This window comes from Trachemys scripta, chromosome 11, assembly GCF_013100865.1.
Source record: "Trachemys scripta elegans isolate TJP31775 chromosome 11, CAS_Tse_1.0, whole genome shotgun sequence".
Classification (NCBI taxonomy): domain Eukaryota; kingdom Metazoa; phylum Chordata; order Testudines; family Emydidae; genus Trachemys; species Trachemys scripta.
The window spans coordinates 642,247-666,641 of NC_048308.1; the positions used below are offsets into that span (position 1 = coordinate 642,247).

Genomic DNA, 24,395 nt, shown 5'->3' on the forward strand with positions numbered 1-24,395 from the left:
GTCTGATCCTTCCCAGACTAGCACGTTTGCTCTGTCGCACATCGAGACAGGAGGGATCCAGTCCAGGCGGGCGTGAGCCGGGGCCCAGCGAAGCCAAACAGAGCGGAGTCTGCCAGGGCTGCGTTTCTCCCCAAGCCTTATGAGTTTCTTAGCTGGTGTTGGCTGGGGACCCGCTGGGCTGCGCCGATGGCCACGCGTGAAGGGGTGGCTGGCGCAGGAAGCCGGTGTGTGTTCAGATTCCCGGGGGAGGCTCTGATTTCTGTGCCCCCTGCCAGCAGGAGGGAAGTGCCATGCAGGCCGGTGAGGCCCTGTGCACAGAGCTGCCAAGCTGGAGATTTATGGGCATTGAGAGACTCGATATATCTCTCTGGACGGGCGAGCGTGTGAAAGCTCTTTGCAAGAGTGAATCATTCTCAGCTTTCCCACCTGTGCCTGGCTGGAGTCAGTGAGACCTTGGACAGGAGAGAGGCAGGGCCTCCGTCTCTGCCCGCTGAGCTCCTGCAAAGGGAGCGGCTGGGAAGGCACAGGGCTGTCACGCTCCTGCGGGGGGAGAGGTGTTGTTCTAGGGTCAGAGCCCCCCCTCCCCCAGCTGAAAGAAATCCGGGCTTCTTACCGGTGGGCTAGGCCCCTCCTGCTCCACCAGTGGGGTGATGGGGTAAACAGACAGGGGATTCCCAGGGCAAGGATGATGCACTGGACTCGGACTCAGGGGATCTAGGTTCAGATCAGCCACCCGCTCCTGGGTGACCCTGGGAAAGTCACTCGGCCTCGCTGGGCTCCAGGCCCCCAGCTGTACAGTGGGGACAATGACCTGTCCTCCCTGTGTCTGTCGTGTCCATGTAAAGGGGATGCCCTGTCTCCTCCTACGTGCCTGGACCCTGGTCTTGGTCAGTGCCCAAGCTCTGCCTGCCCAGGCCAACGCAGCACCAGCGCCCAGCACTCCCCCTGGTTTGGATTCAAGCCAGATCCTGGCAGTTAACGCTCGCTGGCCTGTCCCTTTTACACCCTGGGCGGCAGCTTGGAGGTGGGCGTGATGCTCACCCACTTCGGCCCCGTTGTGGTTTAAACCCCGGGAGCTGGGGACAGTGATTCCTTTTCAGCACTGCGGGTCAGAGACCCGAGTGCCCTGGGGCAGTTCCAGCGCACACAGGCAGCCTGATGCACTGTCATTTCAGACAGCTAGCGCCCAGCGTCCAGCGGGTACCACGGTGTGATGATGAGCAGGAGGAGGGAGGGCTAGGAGAGGTCGGGGCGCTGGGGATGCCAGGCCAGGAGGCCGGGACACTGGGGGACATTGGTCTTGGCAAACAAACCCTATTTCATTCTTTGCGATGACAAGTTTGGTTGATTCAGGTGGCTGCGTAGATGTAACAGACAGAGCCTTCTGTAAGGCGTTTGGCTCAGTACCGTCCCAAATCAGCAAAGAAGTGGGAGACTGACAGATCTCCAAAGTAGTTGTGAATGGGGACTCCTCACTGAACGGGGTCGGGGACCTTTCTCATGAGGTTCTGCAGGGATCAGTTCTAGGTCTGATGCTATTCCAGATTGTCACCAGGGACCTGGAAGAAAATATCAAATCACTGCAGATGACACACGAGTGGCTGAGTGGTAAATGATGCTGAGGACAGGCCAGTCATACAGAGCGATTTGGATTGCTCGGTGTCACGGACTCACAGATCGTGCCCACTCTTGGCCCCGTGCGGTCCGTGGGGGGTGCCCCTTTCAGTGCGACAGCCCTTCTCGGGGGTCCACTCTCTCTCGGGGTTAAGCCCCTCCATCTCCTGGAGCCGCACCTCTCTGAGCCTTAGCGCGTCTGTCTCTGCCGTGGGCCCCCTCAGGGAGTCCCCTCGCTCTGGAACCCCGGGGCCTCCACCCCCGAAGGGGTTGATGCCCCCCCCCACCCCCGCCCTGTTCTCTAGCCCGGAGCGACTCTCAACCAGCATAACACAGGAGGTTTATTGAGAGTTGAACACAGCACAGGAAACTCTCAGGGCCTCAGGCCTGGCCTCCCTCAGCACAGCACATCTCAGTCTCTCTGCATCCAGGTGGGCTCTGCCTGCTTCCCCTCTCCAGCCCAGAACCCCCCTTGCTTCCCAGCTGGGCATCTGAGATCACCTCCCCCAAGCCCCATCTCTGTCCATTGTCTTCTCTCCAGCTAAACAGGGTCGTAAACCGGGTCTCCTGGGCCTCCTCTCCCCTCTTCTGTCCTCTGGCCCCTCTGGCTGGAACTGGCTGGTCCGGTCACCGGGGTCCTCTCCCCACAGCCCATTGTCATCCCTCTGGCCAGAACCGTCTGCGTCTCCTGATCTGGGCCTCCGGGTCACCAGTCGCTGTGGTATCCATTCTCCAGGCCATCGGCTGGGGTCCCAAGGTCCCTCTCCGGTCCTGTGTAACAACAAACTCCCTCTCCCCTCCCCTTGTTAAACCAGGAACACCCAGGGAAACTGAGTCCCACCCCCTCTGCATGCAAACCATTGGAAAAACAAGGAAAAAACAAGAAAATCCCCCACCTCGTCACACTCGGTAAGCTGGGCCCATTCAAACAAAATGGATTTTAATAAAGCCAAATGCAAGGCCAGACATCGAGGCTCAAGGACTGCAGGGCAGATCTCCAGAATGGTCCTATGGCTAAGACCACCAGAGGGGAAGCGAGAGGAAGGAAACCAGGTGGCGGGGGAGCCTGGGTCCCAGGAGGAAAAGCCAAGGCAGAAGCCCAAAGTGACAGGGTGTAGAAGGTGGCCACTAAGCGCCGTCTGTGGGGCCAGGCTGATATAGCCAGTTCAATGGGTCAAGTGGGTCAGCGTCAGCTCTGTTGTCTGCCCCAGCTCCTCGGAGTCCTGACCCTGCACCAGGCCCACCCTGGGCTCCAGTGTGATCCGTTCTGTTAGCAACAGCGAACAAGCACAACGTGTTAGAGACCGAGTGAAAACACAGTCGGTTAATATCACATCCCAGATGAACCCAGGTACCAGCCGTCGGAGCCAGAGCAAAGAAGCCAGCAATTCTTTATCAACGTTACCTAATAATCTAGGGAGGCAGCTGCGTTGTTTAGCGCTTGGCCCCCAAAGCCCCAGTCTGACGGCCAGGCAGTGTCCTGATATTCCAGCCGAATGGCGGATGTGGTGAGAGTCACATCATTTCCAGCCTGCAGCAAATGTGGAAAGTAGCTCGGATGTCAGTCAGGACAGCCGGCCCGAATGGTAGGTGGGGCGGTAAAGAGCACAAGGGAGTTTAACGCGTTCTTGCAGAGCCCACGGTGAGACAGCTCGTTGCAGGTCATTAGCCACTGGAACAACTTAGGAAGGGGTCTGGCAGCTTCTCCATCACTAGGGATTTTCACATCAAGATGGGATGTTTTCCTCCGAGCTGCAGTAACTCAAACAGGAATTAACGCAGGCCAATCCCACGGAGCTTCACATTAGGTGATCACGATGGTCTCTTCTGGCTTTGGAATTGACGAACAGGTCGATATTTCTGCAGGGGGAGCGTACTGTGACCCTGGGAGTTTCGTTCTCTCTCAGGAAGCTGGTACGGGGTCGAATAGACCAGCTGGTGGTTTTATCGGCTTGGCTGATTAGTATCAATGGACTTGCTGGCTGGCCACGGGTTCCTGGCTTGTAGACGTCAAGTCTAGGAGTCACATGTTGCTGGACAGCTCCCCCTCGGTGGCCAGCCGGGGAAGCCCAGGCCTCTCTCCAGCATGGTGCTATTGCATGGCCAGAGACGAGCGGTCAACAGCAGCCTTGGCAGCAGGTGGAAGCCAGGTCCTTCTGTCCCTTGTGAAGATGGTGGCCTGGCTGGTTCCTCCCCTTTGGGGCTTTTCCTGAGCGAGGCTCCTCCTTGGGAGTTTCTTGGCAAATCAGAATGGGGCGTTCTCCTTCCGAGGTCACTGGCATCACCCAATGGGGTTGGATTAGGTAAGAACCGCCCCATTCTAGGAATTTCTGTCTCAGAAGGACCTCACAGGTCCTTGTGTGTGGGCCAGTGAGGTCAGGGGTCAGCCCACAGCCACGGGCCACCTGACAAGTCTCGGCTCGGAAACTGTTGCAGGCTGCGCGGGTAGCCCAGAGCTGGAAGTGATGTGAACTTGGCCAGAGCAAAAAGCCTTTTACAATTCCCACAAGCAGTTCAGTTTCTAACTGCAGGCCCCTCCCTGCCCCACATGGTGCAGCAAGGCAGAGAGCGGGCAGGGCTCCCCTCAGACACTGCCAGGCCCTACGGCCATCACATCCCTGAAACATGCGCCCAATCTACGTGTGTTTCTGGGGTTCATGTGGACACAGGAAGCCATGGATGGGTCTGAAATAATCTGAGTCGAGGTGGTCGCTGCATGGAATTTCACTGCTGCTGCCCTGAGCTGGTGTAACAGGGCTCATCCCTGCCAGGGCGCCCTCGTGTGGGCAACCACAGCAAGGCAGAAAGTTCCTGCCTCGGTTTCCCTAGGGCCATCTGTGATGAACTGGGACTGTTCTTACTGTGGTCTGTGAATGCTGACAGGGGAGTGTGGCTAGGACAGTCTGCATTGGGGGATGGGAGACTGACCCACGGAGAATACCTGAGCATGTAACCTGAGAACCCAGGAAGGGGTTAGAGGCCAGGTGACACCTTTGCCCAGGAAACTGAACAAAGGCTGTGGGAGGGGTCGCTGAAGAGGGAGTTTCAGGAGCTGGCTGGTGAGATGGCTGGGAGGCAGACGGGGCTCTGACCTCCCAAGGGGGCTGGGGCGCCCTGGGACCCCAAGATGGACCCAACTGAGGGGGGTCCTGTTGTCTGTGCCTGCAAGACCTGTCTTGGACTGTGTCCCTGTCATCTAAATAAACCTTCTGCTTTACTGGCTGGCTGAGAGTCATGGTGAATCGCAGGAAGCCGGGGGTGCAGGGCCCTGAGTCCCCCATACTCTGTGACACCATCGGAGCTGCCCATCCTCCCCGCCACAGATCAGACCAATGGTCACCTCCCCTGCCTGGGAAAGGAATGTCATCCCTCCCAGAGTCCAGTTCAAGCCCTGCTTCTGGGCACAATTTATTTGTATCAGTGCAACCCTCAGCAGATCAGTCAGTCAGACAATTCCCAAAGCCCCAGAGTAAAATGCAGCCATTCCCCACCCCCGTTCCAGGGGCCACCTCCAGACTGCCCACCGGAGATCCCCCACCTGCAGCATTTCCCAGTTCTTCTGCCTCCCTCCCCGGGCCAGCCACCTGTGAGTGGACAGGCCTCTTCCCCAGTGCCAGCGCCCCTATTCCAGGGCCTCCGCGCCCCTGGCAGTTCTCCATGCTTGCTGCAACTCTTCTCCCACAGCCTCAGCTCAGGCTCCTGCGAGCGAGCTCCCCACGGCACTCCACTCCCCAGGCCCCTTCACGGGCAAGTCCTGCCGGTGCTGAGCAACTTCTCATGGGAACCTGCCTCTGGAGTGAAGCCTCTTTCTCCCGGCCCAGCATGCCCCGACTGAGCTAATTGTGATGGGTTCAGTCCCAGAGACCCCCTTGGGACTGTCACCTGACGTGCTGAAATGACCTCTGAGCCCGTTTTCCCCACCAGCTTGGGACTCCAGAACCCTGCCTTGTTGAGCCAGACACGCCAGCCTGCTGCAACACAGACCCAGGTCTGGGCCATGCCCAAAAGCTGCAAGCTTTAACCAAAAACTGCTCAGCAAGTCACCTATCTCCAGCCCCCAGACACCCAGCTCCCAATGGGATCCAAACCCCAAATAAATCCATGTTACTCTGTATAAAGCTTATACAGGGTCAACTCATAAATTGTCCGCCCTCTATAACACTGATAACGAGATATGCACAGCTGTTTGCTCCCCCAGGTATTAATCAGTTACTCTGGGTTAATTAATAAACAAAAGTGATTTTATTAAGTATAACAAGTAGGATGTAAGTGGTTTCAAGTAACAACAGACAGAACAAAGTAAGTCACCAAGCAAAATAAAACAAAAACACGCAAGTCTAAGCCTAAGAAACTGATTACAGGTAAATCTCCCCCTCAGAGATATTCCAATAAGCTTCTTTCACAGACTAGACTCCCTCCTAGTCTGGGCCCGATCCTTTCCCCTGGTACAGTCCTTGTTAATTCCAGCAGGCACCTTAGGTGTTAACGAGGGGTTTTCTTATGACTGCAGCCCCCTTTGTTCTGTTCTAAACTCTTTTATATCTTTGGCACAAGGCAGGAATCTTTTGTCTCTCTGGGTCCCCACCCCACTTCTAAATGGAAAAGCACCACGTTTAAGATGGATTCCAGTATCAGGTGACATGGTCACATGTCCTGTGAGACCCCAGCCTCCATTCTTCCAGGGCTGGCCCGCACGCACCCAGGAAGGTTTGCAAATAAACAGAGCCATTGACAACCAATTGTCCTAGTCAATGGGAGCCATCAAGCTTCCAAACCACCATTAATGGCCCACACTTTGCATAATTACAATAGGACCTCAGAGTTATACTTCATATTTCTAGCTTCAGATACAAGAATGATACATACATACAAATGGGATGACCACACTCAGTAGATGATAAGCTTTGTAATGATACCTTACAAGAGACCTTTTGCATAAAGCATATTCCACTTACATCATACTCACACTTATAAGCATATTTCCATAAAACATATGGCGTGCAACATCACACTGGTGTCTCCCTTTGCCCCGGGGCCTCGGCGCGGACCTTCTGCTCAGCAGGATTTCGCAGCTGTGGCCGGTTCTCTCCCACAGCTCCCATCAGGTCTCTACCCACCAGCTCCCAACTCCTGCTGTCTCCATGCAGCTCTCACCAGCTCTCAGCCGCGCCTTCTTAACTGCTGCCTGGCTCTTTACAGGGGCCCCCTATCAAGCTCCGTTGGGAGGCAGCTAACTAGTCCCAGGTGAACTGGGCCCGTTCCCTCTTACAAGGGCCAGTGACCCTGGGACAACAGGTGATTTGGGGGTGGGAGCGGATATTGGTGTGGGGGGGTCTAGGCCCTTTGATCCCTGCTGTTTTGGGGCGGGGAAGATCCCTGCAAAGGTGTGAGCCAGGAGTGGGCTGTTTAACATGGTCCCCTGTCTGGCCCAGGCCTCTCTTCTCAGGAGCCGTCCCTTGGCTCTGACAGGCTTTCTCGCTGTCTGTCGCCCTGGGCTCAGCCTCCTGTTTTGGGGAGGGGGTGTTGAGCGGGGTGCAAGGGGGTAGCTCTGGCCACACTTGGCGCTCTCGGACTCCCTTGGCCTGGCCTGGCTGTGGGACAGTAGCTGCTGGTGGCATTGGTTAGTGATCACCCCTGCCGATGGATGAGGATTGAGTTTTCTGGCCAGCTCTTGTTTGGCCCATAAACTGCCTTCGGTAGCGCTGAGCCCCTGTACTGACTGTGTGCCCTTCCCCAGAGCGGGCAGCTGGAGTCCCCGTCACAGCTCTGTCCTCTGGGGTACCCCGGTCTGCCTCGTCACCCCGGTGAGCGTATCTCTGTGATAGCTCGTCCCTCACACCATGAATCACAGCAACATTCAGGTTACGCCTAGTCCCAAAGGACCCGTCACTTACACCAGGCCAGTTGCTCTTTAGATCTCACACCAAAGCAAACGCTTGTAGCCAAGCCTGTAATAAACTATACCAAGATTTATTAAATAGAAAAAGGAAACAAGAGAGGTTAAAGCAGGTAAACATATATATGCAAATGAGTCACTATCTTAAATTTCAAAAAGTAATAGAAGCTTTTATAATAAAAATTTGTTAGTCTCTAAGGTGCCACAAGTACTCCTGTTCTTTTTATAATAAGCAAGTTCTATATCATAGAGTCATAAGACTGGAAGGGACCTCGCAAGGTCTCTAGTCCAGTCCCCTGCACTCATGGCAGGACTAAGTATTATCTAGACCATCCCTGACAGGTGTTTGTCCAACCTGCTCTTAAAAACCTCCAATGATGGCGATTCCACAACCCCCCTAGGCAATTTATTCTAGTGCTTAACCACCCTGACAGTTAGGAACTTTTTCCTAATGTCCAACCTAGACCTCCCTTACTGCAATTTAAGCCCATTGCTTCTTGTCCTGTCCTCAGAGGTTAAGGACAATTTTTCTCCCTCCTCCTTGTAACAACCTTTTATGTACTTGAAACTGTTCTCAGGTCCCCCCTCAGTCTTCTCTTTTCCAGACTAAACAAACCCAATATTTTCAATCTCCCTCATAGCTCATGTTTTCTAGACCTTTCATCATTTTTGTTGCTCTTCTCTGGACCTTCTCCAATCTGTCCACATCTTTCCTGAATGTGGTGCCCAGAACTGGACACAATACTCCAGTTGAGGCCTAATCAGTGTGGAGTAGCGCAGAAGAATTACTTCTTGTGTCTTGCTTACAACGCTCTTGCTAATACATTTCAGAAGGATGTTTGCTTTTTTTGCAGCAGTGTTACACTGTTGACTCATATTTAGCTTGTGATCCAGTATGACCCCCCTAGATCTCTTTCCGCAGTGCTCCTTCCTAGGCAGTCATTTCCCATTTTCTATGTGTACAACTGATTGCTCCTTCCTGAGTGGAGGACTTTGCATTTGTCGTTATTAAATTTCATTCTATTGACTTCAGACCATTTCTCCAGTTTGTCCAGATCATTTTGAATTTTAATCCTGTCCTGCAAAGCACTTGCAACCCCTCCCAGCTTGGTATCGGCTGCAAACTATAAGTGTACTCTCTATGCCATTATCTTAATCATGGATGAAGATATTGAATAGAACCGGACCCAGAACTGATCCCCGCTGGACCCCACTCATTATGTCCTTCCAGCCTGACTGTGAACCACTGATAACTACTCTCTGGGAATGATTTTCCAACCAGTTATGCACCCACCTTATAGTACAGGTTGCATTTCCCTAGTTTGTTTATGAGACAGTCACGCAAGACAGTATCAAAAGCCTTACTAAAGTCAAGATATACCACGTCTACCATTTCCCGCTAGCCACAAGGCTAGTTACCCTGTCAAAGAAAGCTATTGGGTGACTGTTATTTATCACCTTATTATCTTCTAGGTGTTTGCTTAATGATTTGCTCCATTATCTTTCCCGGCACAGAAGTTAGGCTGACTGGTTTGTAATTCCCCGGGTTGCCCTTTTCCAGTCCTCTGGAATCTCTCCCTCTTCCATGACTTTTAGAAGATAATTGCTAATGGCTCAGATATCTCCTCAGTCAGCACCTGGAGTATTCTAGGATGTATTTCATTATATGTCCTTTAGGACAGTGCTAAACACAGGGGATCTCTTACTTATGCCTAGTAAACCTTGCACCTGAGAGTCCAAGCAGCACAGAGATACGGTTCCTTCTTGTTAGGGGTTTTTATTCCCGTTCTCCCCTGTGCTCAGAGCTGCATGCTCAGCTGATGGGAGGAATCCACTTGCAAGACTCATCTTCACAGGGGAGAAACAAGCAATCAGGGCCGGCTCCAGGCCCCAGCCCAGCAAGCAGGTGCTTGGGGCGGCCAATGGAAAGGGGCGGCACGTCCAGCTCTTCGGTGGCAATTCGGCAGCGGGTCCCGCAGTCCCTCTCGGAGGGAAGGACTGGCTGCCGAATTGCCACCGCGAAGAATGAAGCGGCGCGGTAGAGCAGCTGCCAAAGTGCCGCCGATCGCGGCTTTTTTTTTTTTCTTCGCTGCTTGGGGCGGCAAAAAAGCTGGAGCCGGCCCTGCAAGCAATGTCTTTTGTCCTCTTTTTCGTCCCACAATAGCCGTAGGGAGTTGGACCTTCCCTGTTGCCCAGGAGATAACACCTTCAGCTGGAGACCAGCACGTCGCACTAGTTAATGTCTCTCTCCTGCCTGGTGAGTTACAGTCACAGAGGCTTGCAACACCAATGCTCCAGTGTTCCCCTACACCACGGCACACAGCTGTTGTAACTGAGATTAACGCTGGGAGCCACTCACAAGCATTCAATTAAGTCTAAACACTAAACACGTTCTTATCGTTCTAATACCGATTTTACTAGCACTAACACAGGGTAGCCAGACTAGGCCTAGCTACGTATCTCAGTGTTCAGCTGACACATGGGGACCTTGGCACGAGCTGGCCTCTGGTCTGCCAGTGTCCTGAAGGTCGGAGTTCTATTCCTGCTTTTGCTGAGTTTCCTATTAGCCATGATGTGTGACACAGCCTGATCTCTAGGCTCTTACATGGCACCTGGCATCTGGGCACCTCGGATTCAACCCAGTGCAACTTTATAACGTTCAGTTAATGCAACATCCATAAATTCCCGCATGACACATCATTAACTCGGTGGCCTAGCCCCAGTTAATTGACTCCTGTTTGTAAAGAGCGGTGACAATGGAAAGTGCTGTCTAAGGGCTGCACACTGCTATTAGCTCAGGGAGGTTCCTTCCTGGTACCTTTGACTTCGGTTCCCATGCCGACAAGTTCCCTGTTTTGCTGCTTTGTCTGTATATTTCTCATGAGCTTGTGAATTTTGATCAAGCACTTTAGGGTCGCCTGCATCAGTGAGGGTGGGCAGAGGAGGGGTGTCCCTGTACAGAGCCTATGAAATTCCTCCCTTTTTGGACCCATCTATCCGTGAGATCCAGGTCACATCCACGTTCCAGTCCCTTTAACACCTCCCACCCTCCCCCTTCCCTTCCTGGCTACTATCTGCTTCCTCAATCCACTTCTTGAGATGATTGCCCTGCAGATGTCAGTCCCTGAATATACTGACAGCTTTAACCCTTCGAACCCTGGCACTTTGCAGCCGGCTGGCCCAAGGAGATCTCAGCGTTTGGGGGGTGCGTGGCACTGCGGGTGCCAAAAGGTTAACAGACCCTACGCTTATTTCGGGTGTTTTCTCGCCTGGAGATAGCAAAGGTTGATCCTCTTGTAGAACCAAAAGGGGCAAATTCCATGTGTTGTCGGCTTGTTTTCATCCAAGCCTCTGCCCCCAGTTTCACTTCCAGCCACTGGAAGATGTGGGGCGGGCAGGTAACAGCTGTGCTTTGCAGCCTTCTAGCAGGTTTTTGAGAGCTACAGAGACCCATTTCCTTATGCATATTAAGGGGGATTCTTTTGGAAAGGAGGGCAAGGTGCAGTCCTTGTAATATGACTGGGAGCCACCAGTTGGTGCTGTTAGAGATAGTCTTACAAGTTCCATTTAACTGACTATATGGGCAGATGGATCTTGGAGAAATGTTTGTTGTTAGCTGTGGTGCAGTTCTAAGTGGTTCCCTGCCTGAGTCTCAGGGCTGGGTGTGGAAAGAGCTCCTAGCTACACTCCCACAAACAAGCCACCAATAACACTCGGTGTCAAAGCTTTACCTCCTTATTCAGTGCGATGTCGTGCTCCATAAAGAGCAATGGTATCTAAATGTGAATCAGGTTTCGATTTTAACAGGGGCGTCCTGTCTATAGTAGGGTTTAGAACATAAAATCACCTCCTTCCGGTGACACCTTCCGTCAGCTGGTGTCGTGAATGCCGGCTGAGGTCAATGGGAAAGCTGTAGGCCGTCCTAGGGGAGAGTGTAGTGACTGACGTCTGCACAGGATACTGTGACAGATCTCTAAAGCACCCTGCATCCCAAAAGGCCCAAAGTGCTTTACAAGCCGTATGAATCAACTCCTGTACCAGTGGAGGGCAGTCTGGTCAGCAGTGCTCAGTGCCAGGGCAGAGTGTAGGACAGGAAGTGAGCAGAACACCTTACGCAGGGGGGCGCTAGGGAAGTAGAATAGGATTACCAGAGCCGAAGCGGGGCCAGGATTCTGGGGTCAATGTTCAAGGTGCCATGGGCGCAGGCTAGGTGTGAGATGCATCTGCTAGAACTGAGCTAAAGTTTGTGACTGGCTCTGAGCCGCCTGGCAGAGAAGTGCTGGAGGCAGGAAATTCCTGTTATAAAGGATTATGCGAATTCTCCTGGCAGTCGCTGGCTCTAGGGACATGGGGCAGATCTCCTGGGTGTCAGACGTTCAGTGTTGAGTAGCATGCTGCAATCTCACGGTGTTAAGTCCACTGGATGCTCCGGCACTGCGGATTTCCTCCCTTTTCCGATGGGCATTACAGCCTCTCCGGGTGGGAAGCTAAAAGCTGAGCCGAAGATCCTACCCTCCCACCCACCTTGGGCCTCATTCACTGCCACTCTGCCCCTTGTGCTGTCCTTGCGCCAGTGCACGGACCGCAGGGTGCCCCACGCGGCCTCTCAGCCCGGACATGCTGCCAGCGTTGCAGGCTGATAATTCTCATGAGCTCTCTCTGGCCTCAGCCTCGCTCGTCCCGGAGCCGTCTCCATGCAGAGACTTGGTGGGACATGCCCAGGGACCTGGCTGCAGCCTGACCCCCAGCAGTCTCTCCCGTCACCCCTCCATCTCCTGCTCAGCACCTCCCACCCCGCCACGGACCTGCTGGTTTCGATAGCTGCTGTTCTCCTGAAGAAGGGCCGTAAAAGCGGAGCCCCAAAGAGCCAATAAAGAGGGCAGAGCGGAGATGAAGGCGGAATCAAACAGTGCGTGCCCTGTCTCTGCCATGCAGGGAGACGAGCCGCACTGGGTTCTCAAAGACTCTTTTGTTCCCCTCTCTCTTGATTCAGCACGGCCCTGCGATAACGGGTGATTAGCGAGATAGCAGGCCCTGGGCCCCGCTGCGCGGGCTGCTGCCCTTATCGCAGACCTTGGCAGCTGGGGGTAATTAAATACACTTCACGCTAATCAAGGAGTTTTCATTTCGCTAACGGAATCGATTTCAATCGCCAAACGACCCTGATAACGTCGCTGCCAGTTTAATATCAGCTGGGCAATAAACCCATTATTGGACGACCAGGCGATGACAGCGACACTTGGCGCTCCGCACCCCCTGCTCTGCCCCGGGGCCGGGGGGCACCGCATCGCCAGCCTGCGCCGGGGTCCTCTGGGGAGCCCTGCCGGCTCTTGGGGGCTGGGCTGTGGCCAGGCCGGGGCACCTTAGGGAGCAGTAATGGCTACTGGGGAGAAGCCTCATTTCCCTGGGACTGCGCCAGGCGTTCCCACATGCGCTGCTCAGTGTCTGCTCCTCTGAAGGGAGAGCGTCCCTGACCGAACCACCACGTCCTAGGGCACATGGGCTGGCCAGTGGGGCCTGGCTCCCGGGGCTGGCCCTGTTCAGCCATGAGAGCCCCACCCAAGCTGGTTTGGGTGCAGAGAGTCTCGGCAGCAGAATCCCAGCCGGGATTGGGCCAGTTTGCAGGGAAATGAGCTGGGCCAGGGGCCCCACCACGGTCTGGCCTCGCGTGACTGCCCCTCTCCGTGCCCCTTGGCGTGTTCGCAATGAAGCGACCCTCAGTGCCCACATGCCACGAATTCTCCTCCTCATGGGCGGTGGGCGCAATAGGCCAGGGGAGGCCATGCCTCCCCAAACAGGATGCGGTGCACTTCCCTTTGGGGGCGTGCCGCCGGCCTGCCGCCTTTGGAGTGCTGCTGACGAACAGGTGCCTGGGCCGTGGCTCCGCCCATGCCCCATGGCCACACCCACGCCCGCCCTGTGGCCACGCCCACACGGCTCCTCTTCCCGTCCCCGCTCCACCTCTTCTCCCGTGGCGGGGGGGCCCCTCGGGAAGGGGCTGAGAGGGAGCAGGGCCTGGGGTGGGATAGGGGTGGAGCATGGGCGGGGCTTCGGAGGCTGAGCAGGGGCAGGGCAGGGGGTGGGGCCACGGTCCAGGCACCGGTGGCTCCTCCCACTTCTAGGGAGCTTCGGGCTCTCAGGCCCAGCCTCCCCAAATGCCCATGCTCCTCCCTGCCTCTAGTGATGTCCCGCAGCCCAGGCCCTCACAGCCACCTGCACTGTCCCTCCGCCCTGGACACTTCTTCCATCTTCAGGAAGCGCCTACCCCCTTCCTGCTCTCACCCCCCACCCAAAGGGGCGTCAGGCTTCCCTCGCCCATCCCCTCTCTCGAGTGCCCACCCGTCAGCTTCGCAGGGGCGTCCTGTCTGCTCCATCCTCCTGCCTCGCCTAACCCTGGGTCACCTCAGCGAAATGCCCCCTTGTCTTCATGGGTCACGGCTCCCAAATTCCTGCTGCCCAGCCCCACCTCCTCCCCCCGCCCTGGCCTTTCCCCAGCAGCCCCGTCTGCTCCCCCGCTGCCCTGTCTAGCCAGGGCCCTTAGCTAGCGCCCGCTGCCAGGGGAGCTTAGCACCTCTCACTCTGTAGCAGCCGCCCCCCTGCAGGGCGGAGCAGCGTGAGGGTCCGACTGAGCCTCGCCCACGGTCATGTGCGGTAAAGCGGGACTTGACCCTGGGTCTAGGCGCTCAGCACCGCGCGGGGCAGACGCCTGGCCCTGCCCTCAGGGAGGGGCTCACTGCGGCTCCCAGCTCCCCTCCCCCGCTCGCTGACCTGTGCCCGCTCATTGCATTTCAGCCCCTCCGCAGGCCGGCCTGATGGGCAAATGCCGCCGGCCTCGCACGGCCTTCACCAGCCAGCAGCTGCTGGAGCTCGAGAACCAGTTCAAGCTCAACAAGTATCTATCCAGGCCCAAGCGCTTCGAGGTGGCCACGTCGCTGATGCTGACCGAGACGCAGGTACGGTCCCCGCAGGAGCTGGGGGATGGGAAAAGGGGGGGCAGGAGGGGAGTTGCCCACTGGCCTCCCTCTGCATCTATGGGTGAGGGGCAGAGACGATGGGTCCTGGGCTCCCATCCTGCAATGATGACCCCAGAAGATTTTCCTCTTTTACTAGCACAGCGACTCCCATCCAGAAACCGGTCACCCAGCAGCAGGGCCCGTCCCCGCGCTGTCCTCTGGGGCTACTAGTCTGGCACCGTGTGTGTGTGTGTGTGTGTGTGTGTGTGTGTGTCCCCTAACACAATGCTATATCCCTAAGACTCAGCCCCTGGGGGCCCCTCCTAACCCCAACCTCCAGGGCAGCCACGCTCACCATGTTCTAGCACTGGGGATACTGGAATCCCATCCAGTGACCCTGATTCTCCGTGATGCCGTGTCTGTGCTTGGAGTGGGCACTGGGGGCTGGTAGTTAAGGTGGCTTTAACCTTTCTGCTCCCTGTATTCTAGGGCAGTGTGGGCACCTGACCAACCCTCAGTGTAAGTTAGAACAGCCTCAGCGCTGCTCTAAATGTCTCCCCAGCACCCGGTGGACCTAGGAGGCAAAGGACAGCTGTAGAACTGAGCACTCTGGCCATGCCCTTGATCCACCCCATACTGGGGGCTGGGATCAGGGCAGGTTTAGGGTGACCCGGGAGGAGGTGATCTCCAGGGTGGGTGACCCGGGAGGGGGTGATCTCCAGGGTGGCTGACCCGGGAGGGGGTGATCTATTAATTTGTTTGGCTCCTCGGGGTAGGGACTTTCTCACCGGGTGTCGGTCAGCGCCTGGCCCAGCAGGGCCCGGCTCTGCGCTCATGGTAGTATAACGTGTCTCAGTGATAAATGACGACGCGTGTGCCGTGCCCTGCCCTGGGGCTGGCAGCGTGTCAGCGCTGGGAGAGGCTGCCCCCAGATGCGTGGCTGGGGAAACCCTATAGTCACCCTCCTGTCGGTCTTCTGCAGGTGAAGATCTGGTTCCAGAACCGCAGGATGAAGTGGAAACGCAGCCGGAAAGCCAAAGAGCAGGTGGCCCAAGCCGAGGCCGAGAAGCAAAGAGGCGTCAGCAAAGCCGCCGAGAAGCTGCTGCCCAGCGAGCCGCAGAGGCAGGAGCAGGGCCCTGAATTCAACAGGCACGGTGCCAGCGTGGAGCTCCTGCCCCGCCGCCCCGCAGGGCTCGGCTACAGCCCGGGCTCCTCGTGCTCCGGGGAGGAAGAGGAGCAGATCAGCTCCACGGACAGGAAGATCGGCTCAGCGTTATGAAAGGCAGCCCCGAGCGATCACCCCACGAAACAGAGCAGGGAGAGCAGCCCAGAGCTGGAGCGAGGGGGCCCGGGCGAGCCAGACAGAGCCGGGTCCGGGGCCACCTCCGCTGCTAGCAGACTCAGAGACCAGACCCAGGCAGGGCACTGGGGAGACTCTGCGGCACCTGCCCGTCTCCGTTAATTTATGTGTGTTTGGATTCTATTTAACTCGTAATTATTCTGTCGGTGTGTACTGGGGGGCTGGGGGCGGGGGGGCTGGACTGAGACCCCCCCGCTCTTCCCCCATAAAGATGTTTGCTACAGTGTATCAGCAAGCTGGTGCTTTTCCTTACAAGGGGGCCAAGACCAATAAATACGGGGTCTGGCCCCTCCCTTAACCCGCCCCGAGCGGCTCTGCTGAAAGCTAGGGCCCGGGTCTCACAGACGAGGGTGCACAGGCAGGCCTGGCGGGGGGCAGTGCTGGACAGGTCTAGATCAAAGCCTCTGCCGGGTGCTGAGCGAGGAGGCCCTGGCGGGTGGACATTAACATGCCCCCCAGGAGGGATCCCCGGCCCCATGTCACCGCACTCCTCCCCCGCCCTGTGTGGGATGCCCGCTGCCCTTTTCCTGACCCACGTTCTCTGCGAGACCCCCAGCAAATTCATGGGGAGAGGGAGCCCAGGGCTCCTTGTCTTGCATTTGGACTCCTCTCAATGCATTTCTGACCCCTAGAGAGCAGCGTTGCGGTGCAGATCCACGGCCAGTGTCCTGGGGCTGCCGGAGCTGCTGCAGGTGGGGTTCTTGTTGCTGCACACGGGGAAGGGGGTTTGATCAATGAGCTGCAGGATTTGGCACTTCCTGACTCATGCAAACAAGCATCTGCTGAGCCCGACTTTCCCTGGTGTTGGCTGTGAGCCTAGGAACACTGCTCGCCGGTGTGCAGAGGGTAACGCAGCCCCATCGTGTGCTGGCACCGAGGTGGGTATCATCTGCCCTAGGGGCAGAGCCACAGAAGGACGACTACACCTCTCTGGTTCGCCAATTCCAAGGGGTCTGCAGCAAATGTATTGAATGCTGAAAGGTAACCAATCACCCATCTGCCAGCCCTACCCAGCCATCCAACTAACCAATCACCCATCTGCCAGCCCTACCCAGCCATCCAACTAACCAATCACCCATCCTGCCAGCCCCTACCAACCATCCAACTAACCAATCACCCATACTGCCAGCCCTACCCAGCCATCCAACTAACCAATCACCCATCTGCCAGCCCCTACTAACCATCCAACTTACCAATCACCCATGCTGCCAGCCCCTACCAACCATCCAACTAACCAACTGTTCATCTAGCCTAACCCCACTGTGATGGGGTACCTGGTGTGCAACCTGAACTGTGGGACTGCTGAGCCCTCTGTCCCCCCAACCTGGGCTGGCGTTCACACTGTGATGCTAATTTCAAGTTGCAAACCTCTGACAGGCCCTGCACTTACACAGCCATGAGTTACAACCACCATGAGCCATCAATAGAGAGGCTCCAGCCAATTCCCCAGCTCCATAGCCTTGCACCTCAGAACTGCACCGTCTGGCGCTGCTCCGAAGTCTGACCAGTGTAAGTCCATTTGCTAGTTTGTCATGCCGACAAAAGGGTACTGGACATGCCACAGCCCTTGTAACCTGCGCTGAGAGTTCCCAAGCACTTCCACCCAAACACATGGCTTCAGGTCAAATGTCAAACAGGTTTATTATCTCCAGACAGAGAGACAGTAAGGGATTCTAAGCGGTAGGTCAGAGATAGTTTCCTCAGAAATAAAAACAGAAGCATGCATTCTAAATCCTAAACTTTTAGTCTAACAACGAGTTGAATCCAACAGCTTTTCTCATCCTGACGGGTGGCACAAGCGGTCACAGTTGCTCAATACATGGGCTGGGACTCCCTTCCAGTCTGGGGCCAAACTTCCCCAGTTCAAAGTCTTTGTCCTCCAGATGTTCTTCCAGGTGTTGCATTCGGGTGGGAGTGGGTAGGGAGATGCCAAGTAATGATGTCACTTCCCCTCGTTTATACTTTCTTTCTGCTTGTTGGAACATCTTTGCTTTGATGTAGGCAGTCCCTATTGGTCAGGCAGTCTCCATTGCATCTGGGATAGTGGATTCTTTTCTTGATGGGTGTTGAAGAGCCATTAACACTGTCTGGCTATTGATGTCTACTCCTTTGTTGTACCTGAAAGGCTGGTTGTGGGGGTTCCCAACTTCACAACATATTTCAGTAACACATATAGCAACACTTCATAACTTCACATACAATGATAGTACATACAATCCAACAGGTTATTATTGCTCAACAGGTAAAGACTATTAAAATTACAAAGTATACTTTGAACAAAACATATCATAATCATATCACCATGGTGAATATGGGGTTTCCAGGGTGCTACTTTGACGTACAGAATTTCACACCCACACATCATCCAACTAATCAATCACCCATCAAGAAAGCACCTACCTAGATATCCAACTAACCAACCACCCAGCCAACCAGCTCCCATCCAGCCATTCAGCTAACCAACCATTCATCCAGCCAACCCCATCTAGCCATCCAGCTAACCAACCAACCATTCAGCCAGCTCCTACCCAGCCATCCAACTAACCAACCACCCATTCAGCCAGCTTCTACCCAGCCATCCAACTAACCAACCACCCAGCCATCCCCTATTCAACTATCCAACTAACAACCACCCATCCAGCCAACCCTTACCCAACCATCCATCTAACCAACTGCCTTTCCTGCCAGCCCCTACCCATCCATACAACTAACCAATTACCTGTTCAGCCATCCCCCTACTCAGCCATCCAACTAACTAGTCACCTATCCAGTCAGCCCTTCCCATCCATCAAATTAAACAACAACCCACCCAGCCAACCTCTACTCAGCCGTCAAACTAACCAACCATCTGCCCAGCCAACCACTTACCTAGCCAGCCAATCAAACAACCACCCACCTATCCTATCACCCACTCAACCAAACAGCCACCTATTCACCAGTCTACCACAAATCAACCATTGAGCCAGGCATCTGTGCACCTAACCAGCAAAGCAAACAATCATTCAGATACAATGTTCCTTCACTCCCAACAGACAGCCACCCTCCTGTCCAAAGAAACAGCCACTCACCCACCTATCCAAACAACTCTCAACTACCCCCTAACAACCGCTCATCTGCATCTCTAACCAGCTAACTAACAAATCACTCATCCACCCACCCAGTTAACCACTCGCCCACCCACCCAATTAACCGCTCGCCCACCCACCCAATTAACCACTCGCCTATCCACAACCAATCAGCCGACTGATCACTCAGCTGCTTGTCTAACCAGCTCACCACTTAAGCATGTACCAACCCATCCTACCATCACCAACAAACCACTCTTCGAGCCAATCAACCAATTCCCCAGCTAGCCCCCCACTTCAGCCCGTCCTCCCAACTTGCCAACCCCAACTGCCCCTCCGAACAGCCACTCAGCATGCCAGCCAGCCAGCCATGTACCCACCCATCCGACCACACACCTCTCTGGCCAACCAAGCGGCCAGGTACTACGGAGATGGGAGCCATATAAGCATGTAGAGAAACAGAACCATCCACTCACCTGTCCAACCAGCCATCTATCCAATCAACCAGCCAATCATCTATCCCGCAAACCAGCCGCCTGCCCTGTTAGCCGTACCAGATGGACGAGCACCCTGTGTGTCAGAGACCCCGCCACAGACTGGTCACATGGACAGAACTGGTCCCGCTGAGCCCCATGGCCAGAGCACTCCATGAGGACAGGTGGCGGTTTGGGGGCTCAGACAGTTCCCTTCTGCCAAGAGATGGCTCTGAATGGCCCTTTGCCCCCAAGTGTGACAGTGAAAATCAGCCCCACACCATGAGCAGCACTGGCAGCTGGACACCAGGGTCCAAAGCCCCACGCCCTGGAGGAATTCTCTGCCCAGCCAGTTCCAGCAAGATCCCCTTCTGGGGGGCAGCTGAGCCAGGTGAGTCCAAGCCCCCGGCGGGGCTCAGCACCTCCCCCCCCCAAACTCCTTTCACAGCCTTTCTGGTTGTAAATCTGCCACTTTCCAAACCGAACCACTGTGCCATGATTAGGATGCACTGACATCCCCACGGCGTGACAGCCCCAGAGAGCCCCTCCCCGTCCTAGCCCAGTCCGTGGGGAGCCCCACATGCTCTGAGGGCTGCGGAGAGGAACCCCGCATGCTCCCTGGAGCTCTGTGTGTGGGTCTCAAGCTGGGCAATCAGAGCGAGGAGTCTGCCTGCCCCTCCCAGCCCCCCGGAAGCAGGCACATCAGCCTCCCCCCCGTCCCGTCAGACAGGGGCAGCAGGGGGCAGTGGCTTGCCCCAGGCGTGCGGCAGCCCTGGAGCTCGTCCTCAGATACCCTTGACTCCCCAGACCACACTGTCCTCCCTGGGGGAGGCGATTTCTCCCCTCCCCCCTTCCAGAGCCAGCCTGCCCGCAGAGCAGCGCTGAGCAGCCCCGGCCATGCTGCCAGTGTCTGCGGCTCTAGTGCAGACAGCCTCATGTGCCAAGCCCCCTCTCCCCACCTCTGAGCCCCAGAGAGGGGCCAGCCCCCCTGCGGTGGCTCACGCTCCTTGTTGCAGCCCCAGAGAGCCGTGGCTGCTGGGGGAGGGGGAGCGTGGCCTGGTGGGGGGGGGGTGCGTGGGGCGGGCGCCGGGAGAGAGGATGAGTGTGGAGATGAATATGTGAGTCCACAGGGGAAGGGGAGAATGAATGTGTGGGGGGAAGGAGCTGAGGTGGAAGGAGGGAAAAGGAGGACGAGGAAGGCAAGGAGCGCTGGAAAGGACAGAGGCAGGAGATGCGGGGTGCAGGCTGGGCTCCGTAGGTCATGGGGACAGGGCACAATGCGGGAGCCGACTGCATGCGGGTCCTGCTTTTACATCTTGTCCCAGCTCCATCTCTCCTGCCTCGCTCTCTTTCTACCCATCAGTCCTGCAGCGGGCAGACCAACCTTCCAGCCCAGGCTCCACTCACTGCCCTGACACATCCCCTGCGGGTGCTGCAGCCTCCAGCTGTCTCACTTGCACCAGTACCCTGCAGGAGGCTCAAAGACTGCCCAAGGTTTGCATTGAGACCCAGGGGTGCCCAAGCACCCATCTCTGCAGGAGGCTTATCCCAGGGATGGGCACGTGGGACAGGGGCATGGGGGCGGTGGAGCAGGGCGTACTTGGTGGAGCAGTGCATCCACACAGAGCTGGAGATGAGGTTTGAATGAGCTTCAATGTGATCCTTGCAACCTCCAGGTCCCAGTGCAAATCTCAGCCTGTCCCAACAACAGCAGAACCCAAGGGGGACAGTGGAGGAGGTTAAAAAAGCAGTTTAAGCCTTGCCACATCTGTCAGGCCCACTCGCCCTGGGGAGTCCCTTCTGGTGGCAGGCCAGGACCAGATCACTGGTTTCTCCATCGTCACCAGGGCAAAGGGCAGCCGGGAGAGTTTGGCACCTGGGCTGGTGCATTTGCACCGTAATTTTGCAGGGCTGGTTAAACCCAGGGAGTTGAGAGGAAGACCCAGCTGCATGCTGTCAATAGTCCAGTGCCCGCCTGCGGTGGGAATAACTAGCTAGCCCGCAGTCTGTGTGGGGCAAGCGTGACACACGGTGGCAGCCTGGAAGTACTGCAGATCTGCATGTCCCCTTTGTAGCCTGCCTAAGCCGCTCGGGTTATTAGTGGGCCCGAGCCTCCTGGCACGGGGGCACCTGGCTGGGATGCTGCACAGCTTGAGAGAGATGACACGAGAAAGCAAAACCAAAGCAGCAGCTGGGGTCTTAGGGGTCAGGGTTCCACTGGGGGACTGCTGCTCAGTACCCCACCGACAGGAAGGTGCAGCTCACACAGCACCAGAGAGCCTGGTAGGACAGGTGTTTGCTGCAGGGCCCTTTGAGGGGTGCCTCTAATAACAGACACCTCAGTGACGAGGGCTCTGTGAAGGCCTGACTAGAACTGAGGGCATCTGAGGAGCCAGGGGAACTGGCCAGCCCTGCCCTACACCCAGCATGGGGCAGTGTCCATCTCAAACTCCATAGGCCTTGCCAGGGCTGCAGGATAACATGAAGCACTCCCACAGCACAGGCTGGTACAGGAGACCAAGGTGGGGGCACCACAGTAAGGAGCCTAGAGCCCAGGACCTTCTGCTCCAGAAACCCAGGCCCCAGGGCTGCTGGGAAAACACCCCAAGGTGACACGCTCACATGGCATGCAGCAAGGTTAACATTCGCTCCAGGAGAGGGGACCCAGCCCAGCCCATACATGGCAAGGGGCAAAGAATGAGGGGCCTGGAGGACCCCATCAGGCTGGGCACTCCGGAGGGACGGTGAGAGATGACTGGAGTGAGAGCTGGATGTGGGAGGGACAGAGGGTTGTAATGAGGTGGGGCAGGTGCAGGGTGCGAGGGAAGGAGAGGGCGAAATACAGGAAGATTAACGTTCACAGGGCAAGGGAAGCGGGGCTAGACGATGAACGCTGGCAGCAGAGCCAGGAAAGGAACAGGCCCCTGGGAGTAGGAGCAGAACTGTCACATGCGCTGTGATGGGGGCACCCTGATCCCCTCTGCGCAGCATGGAGCCTGGGGAGAGCCAGAAGGGGTGGCAGGGGGATCTGCCCGTGAGTTCTTGTGGGCATTTTGCCTCCCATAATAAGGCCATAAGAGTTGGATGCCTCCCCCTCGGGCTGTCCCTCCTCACAGACTCCAGTTCATCTCCAACCCTCCCGCAGCACCTGTAAACCCCTGAGCTGCAGCCATACAGTGACTTTGGGGAGCTCAGGGTACCCTGCGCCCTGCCTCCAAAACACTGAGCCTGGTCGAGATGCATCACTCCATTCCCAGCCCCGCCAGCCCAGCGCTGTGGCCTGGGGTTTGGGTGGGTCTGTGGCCTTATACACATCCCTCCCGATGTAAGACACAACCTCCTGGAACTCCAAACCAGCACGGCGGGCACCATGGTCTAGGGCTGAACGAGGCCAAGCGAGAAGGGGGGAGAGCAGGACATGGGGTCGGCCGGCCGGAGAGGAGAGCAAGGACGTGGGAACGAGCCGGAGAAGAAAGAGCGAGCATGCTCCAGGACACGATGGAAGACGGGGAGGCACGTAGGGATGTCACAGGTTTAAAATGTTCACCTTGATGGGCCGTGACAGGTTTAATTTCCAAAGTACAACCATTCAAGTGATGAATGGGAGGCGTTAATCTTGCGCCAAGTGTGTTTGGGGCCTTTGCTGCTGTGAAAAGGGTTTATTTGCTGCTGTTATTTATGAGGCTGTTTCTGCAGGATCCGGGCACACATCCAGTTCTGGGGGGACGAGGGGCGGGGACGCTTTGGATGTCTTGGGGGAGATGGGGGCTGATTTACAGCCACTTATCTGCATGACTCATGATGTAAACATAGACAAATGCCATTAAAGACACATTTCTCCCCTCCCGACCCCCTCTGCCCGCATCGCCATGCAGGTCTCCAACCTGAACGGCTCTCTGCCAGGCCAAGGGCACCCTGGCCAGGCACTACCTACTCAAAGGCCTCTGCTAACCGCCCTAGGGACAGGAGATCCACCCAGCCCTACCACTTCGGAAAGCGTCTCAGGTTGGGCCTGGATATGTTCTGTGACACGTTAAAGGCCTGTTACCTGAGCTTGCAGGACGTGGTATTGGCCTGTGAAAAGCAGGATGGGTGGGGGGAGGGAATCCCCATTGCCCACCTGCAATGGGGTGTGGTATGTGTGGCCCCTTGCCCTGGGAACTCTGCCCTGTCAGGTTCAGTCTGCCTTTGGGGAGCCACTTTCAATCCCTGCCCCAAAGAGCTCAGCGTCTCACTATCAGCTAAGAGACAACAGGGGGAGAGGCAGATAGACAGCGGTTTTCATTATCCCATGAGCCAGTATTGGTCAGCATGACTGGCAATGGTATGAGTGCACCAGTGACTTCACCGCTGTTAATTATCGATACCATGGTCGAGCGGAGCCAGGAAACAAGGGTGGATGGACCATTAGTCTGATCTGGTTCGGCAGGAGACAGGTTGCTGCTCCAGATAGACCAACTGATGTAAACCAATCAGGAGAGACAGGAGTCAGGGTCAACCACCTAGATGGACCATCAGTCTCATCTGATATGGGCACCAACTCCAAGGGGCCGTTGGGCTGCTCTAGTCCATGCAGGAGGCAGCGGATGGGACCAGATGCTCTGTTGGCTTCTTAATGATGAGAGGGTCAGAAGGGGAACGTGGCCGGCTGGCAGCCCCCCCCGCTCCTGTGGGAATCCCTCCATTCTCCCAGGGCCCATCCAAGGCTCTGTGCATCACTGGGCCCAATTCCCTAACTCCCCCCACAGCCCCTCCAACCCCCTCAACCCCTAACATCCCTTCCCTTCCCCATCTCAACCCCCAGCTCCTAACTCTCTCAGCCCCTCCCCCTCTAGCCCCTCCCCCACTACTTCACCCCCCACAGCCCTCCAACTCCCTCAGCCCCTAACATCCCTTCCCTTCCCCGTCCCACCCCCCAGCTCCTAACTCCCTCAGCCCCTCCCCCATCCCTAACCCCTCCCCCACTACTTCACCCCCACAGCCCTCCAACCCCCTCAACCCCTAACATCCCTTCCCTTCCCCGTCCCACCCCCC

The 24,395-nt window shown here is 56.3% G+C and overlaps 1 protein-coding gene across 1 annotated transcript; it reads left to right on the top strand.

Annotated features, from left to right (window-relative positions):
- Positions 1-14,227: 14,227 nt before the first annotated feature.
- Positions 14,228-15,966, top strand: LOC117885219 (motor neuron and pancreas homeobox protein 1-like). Its single transcript, XM_034786450.1, has 2 exons — positions 14,228-14,463; positions 15,446-15,966. Exons 1-2 carry the CDS (start codon positions 14,323-14,325, stop codon positions 15,740-15,742), a joined length of 438 nt encoding a protein of 145 aa, XP_034642341.1. The 5' UTR covers positions 14,228-14,322; the 3' UTR covers positions 15,743-15,966.
- Positions 15,967-24,395: the final 8,429 nt, after the last annotated feature.

What these genes read in the sequence shown, in the direction of transcription:
- LOC117885219 (XM_034786450.1), top strand. Translation starts at nt 14,323, where the DNA reads ATGGGCAAATGCCGCCGGCCTCGCACGGCCTTCACCAGCCAGCAGCTG. An exon ending in TGATGCTGACCGAGACGCAG is followed by an intron (nt 14,464 to 15,445) that starts GTACGGTCCCCG and finishes GGTCTTCTGCAG; the next exon opens with GTGAAGATCTGGTTCCAGAA.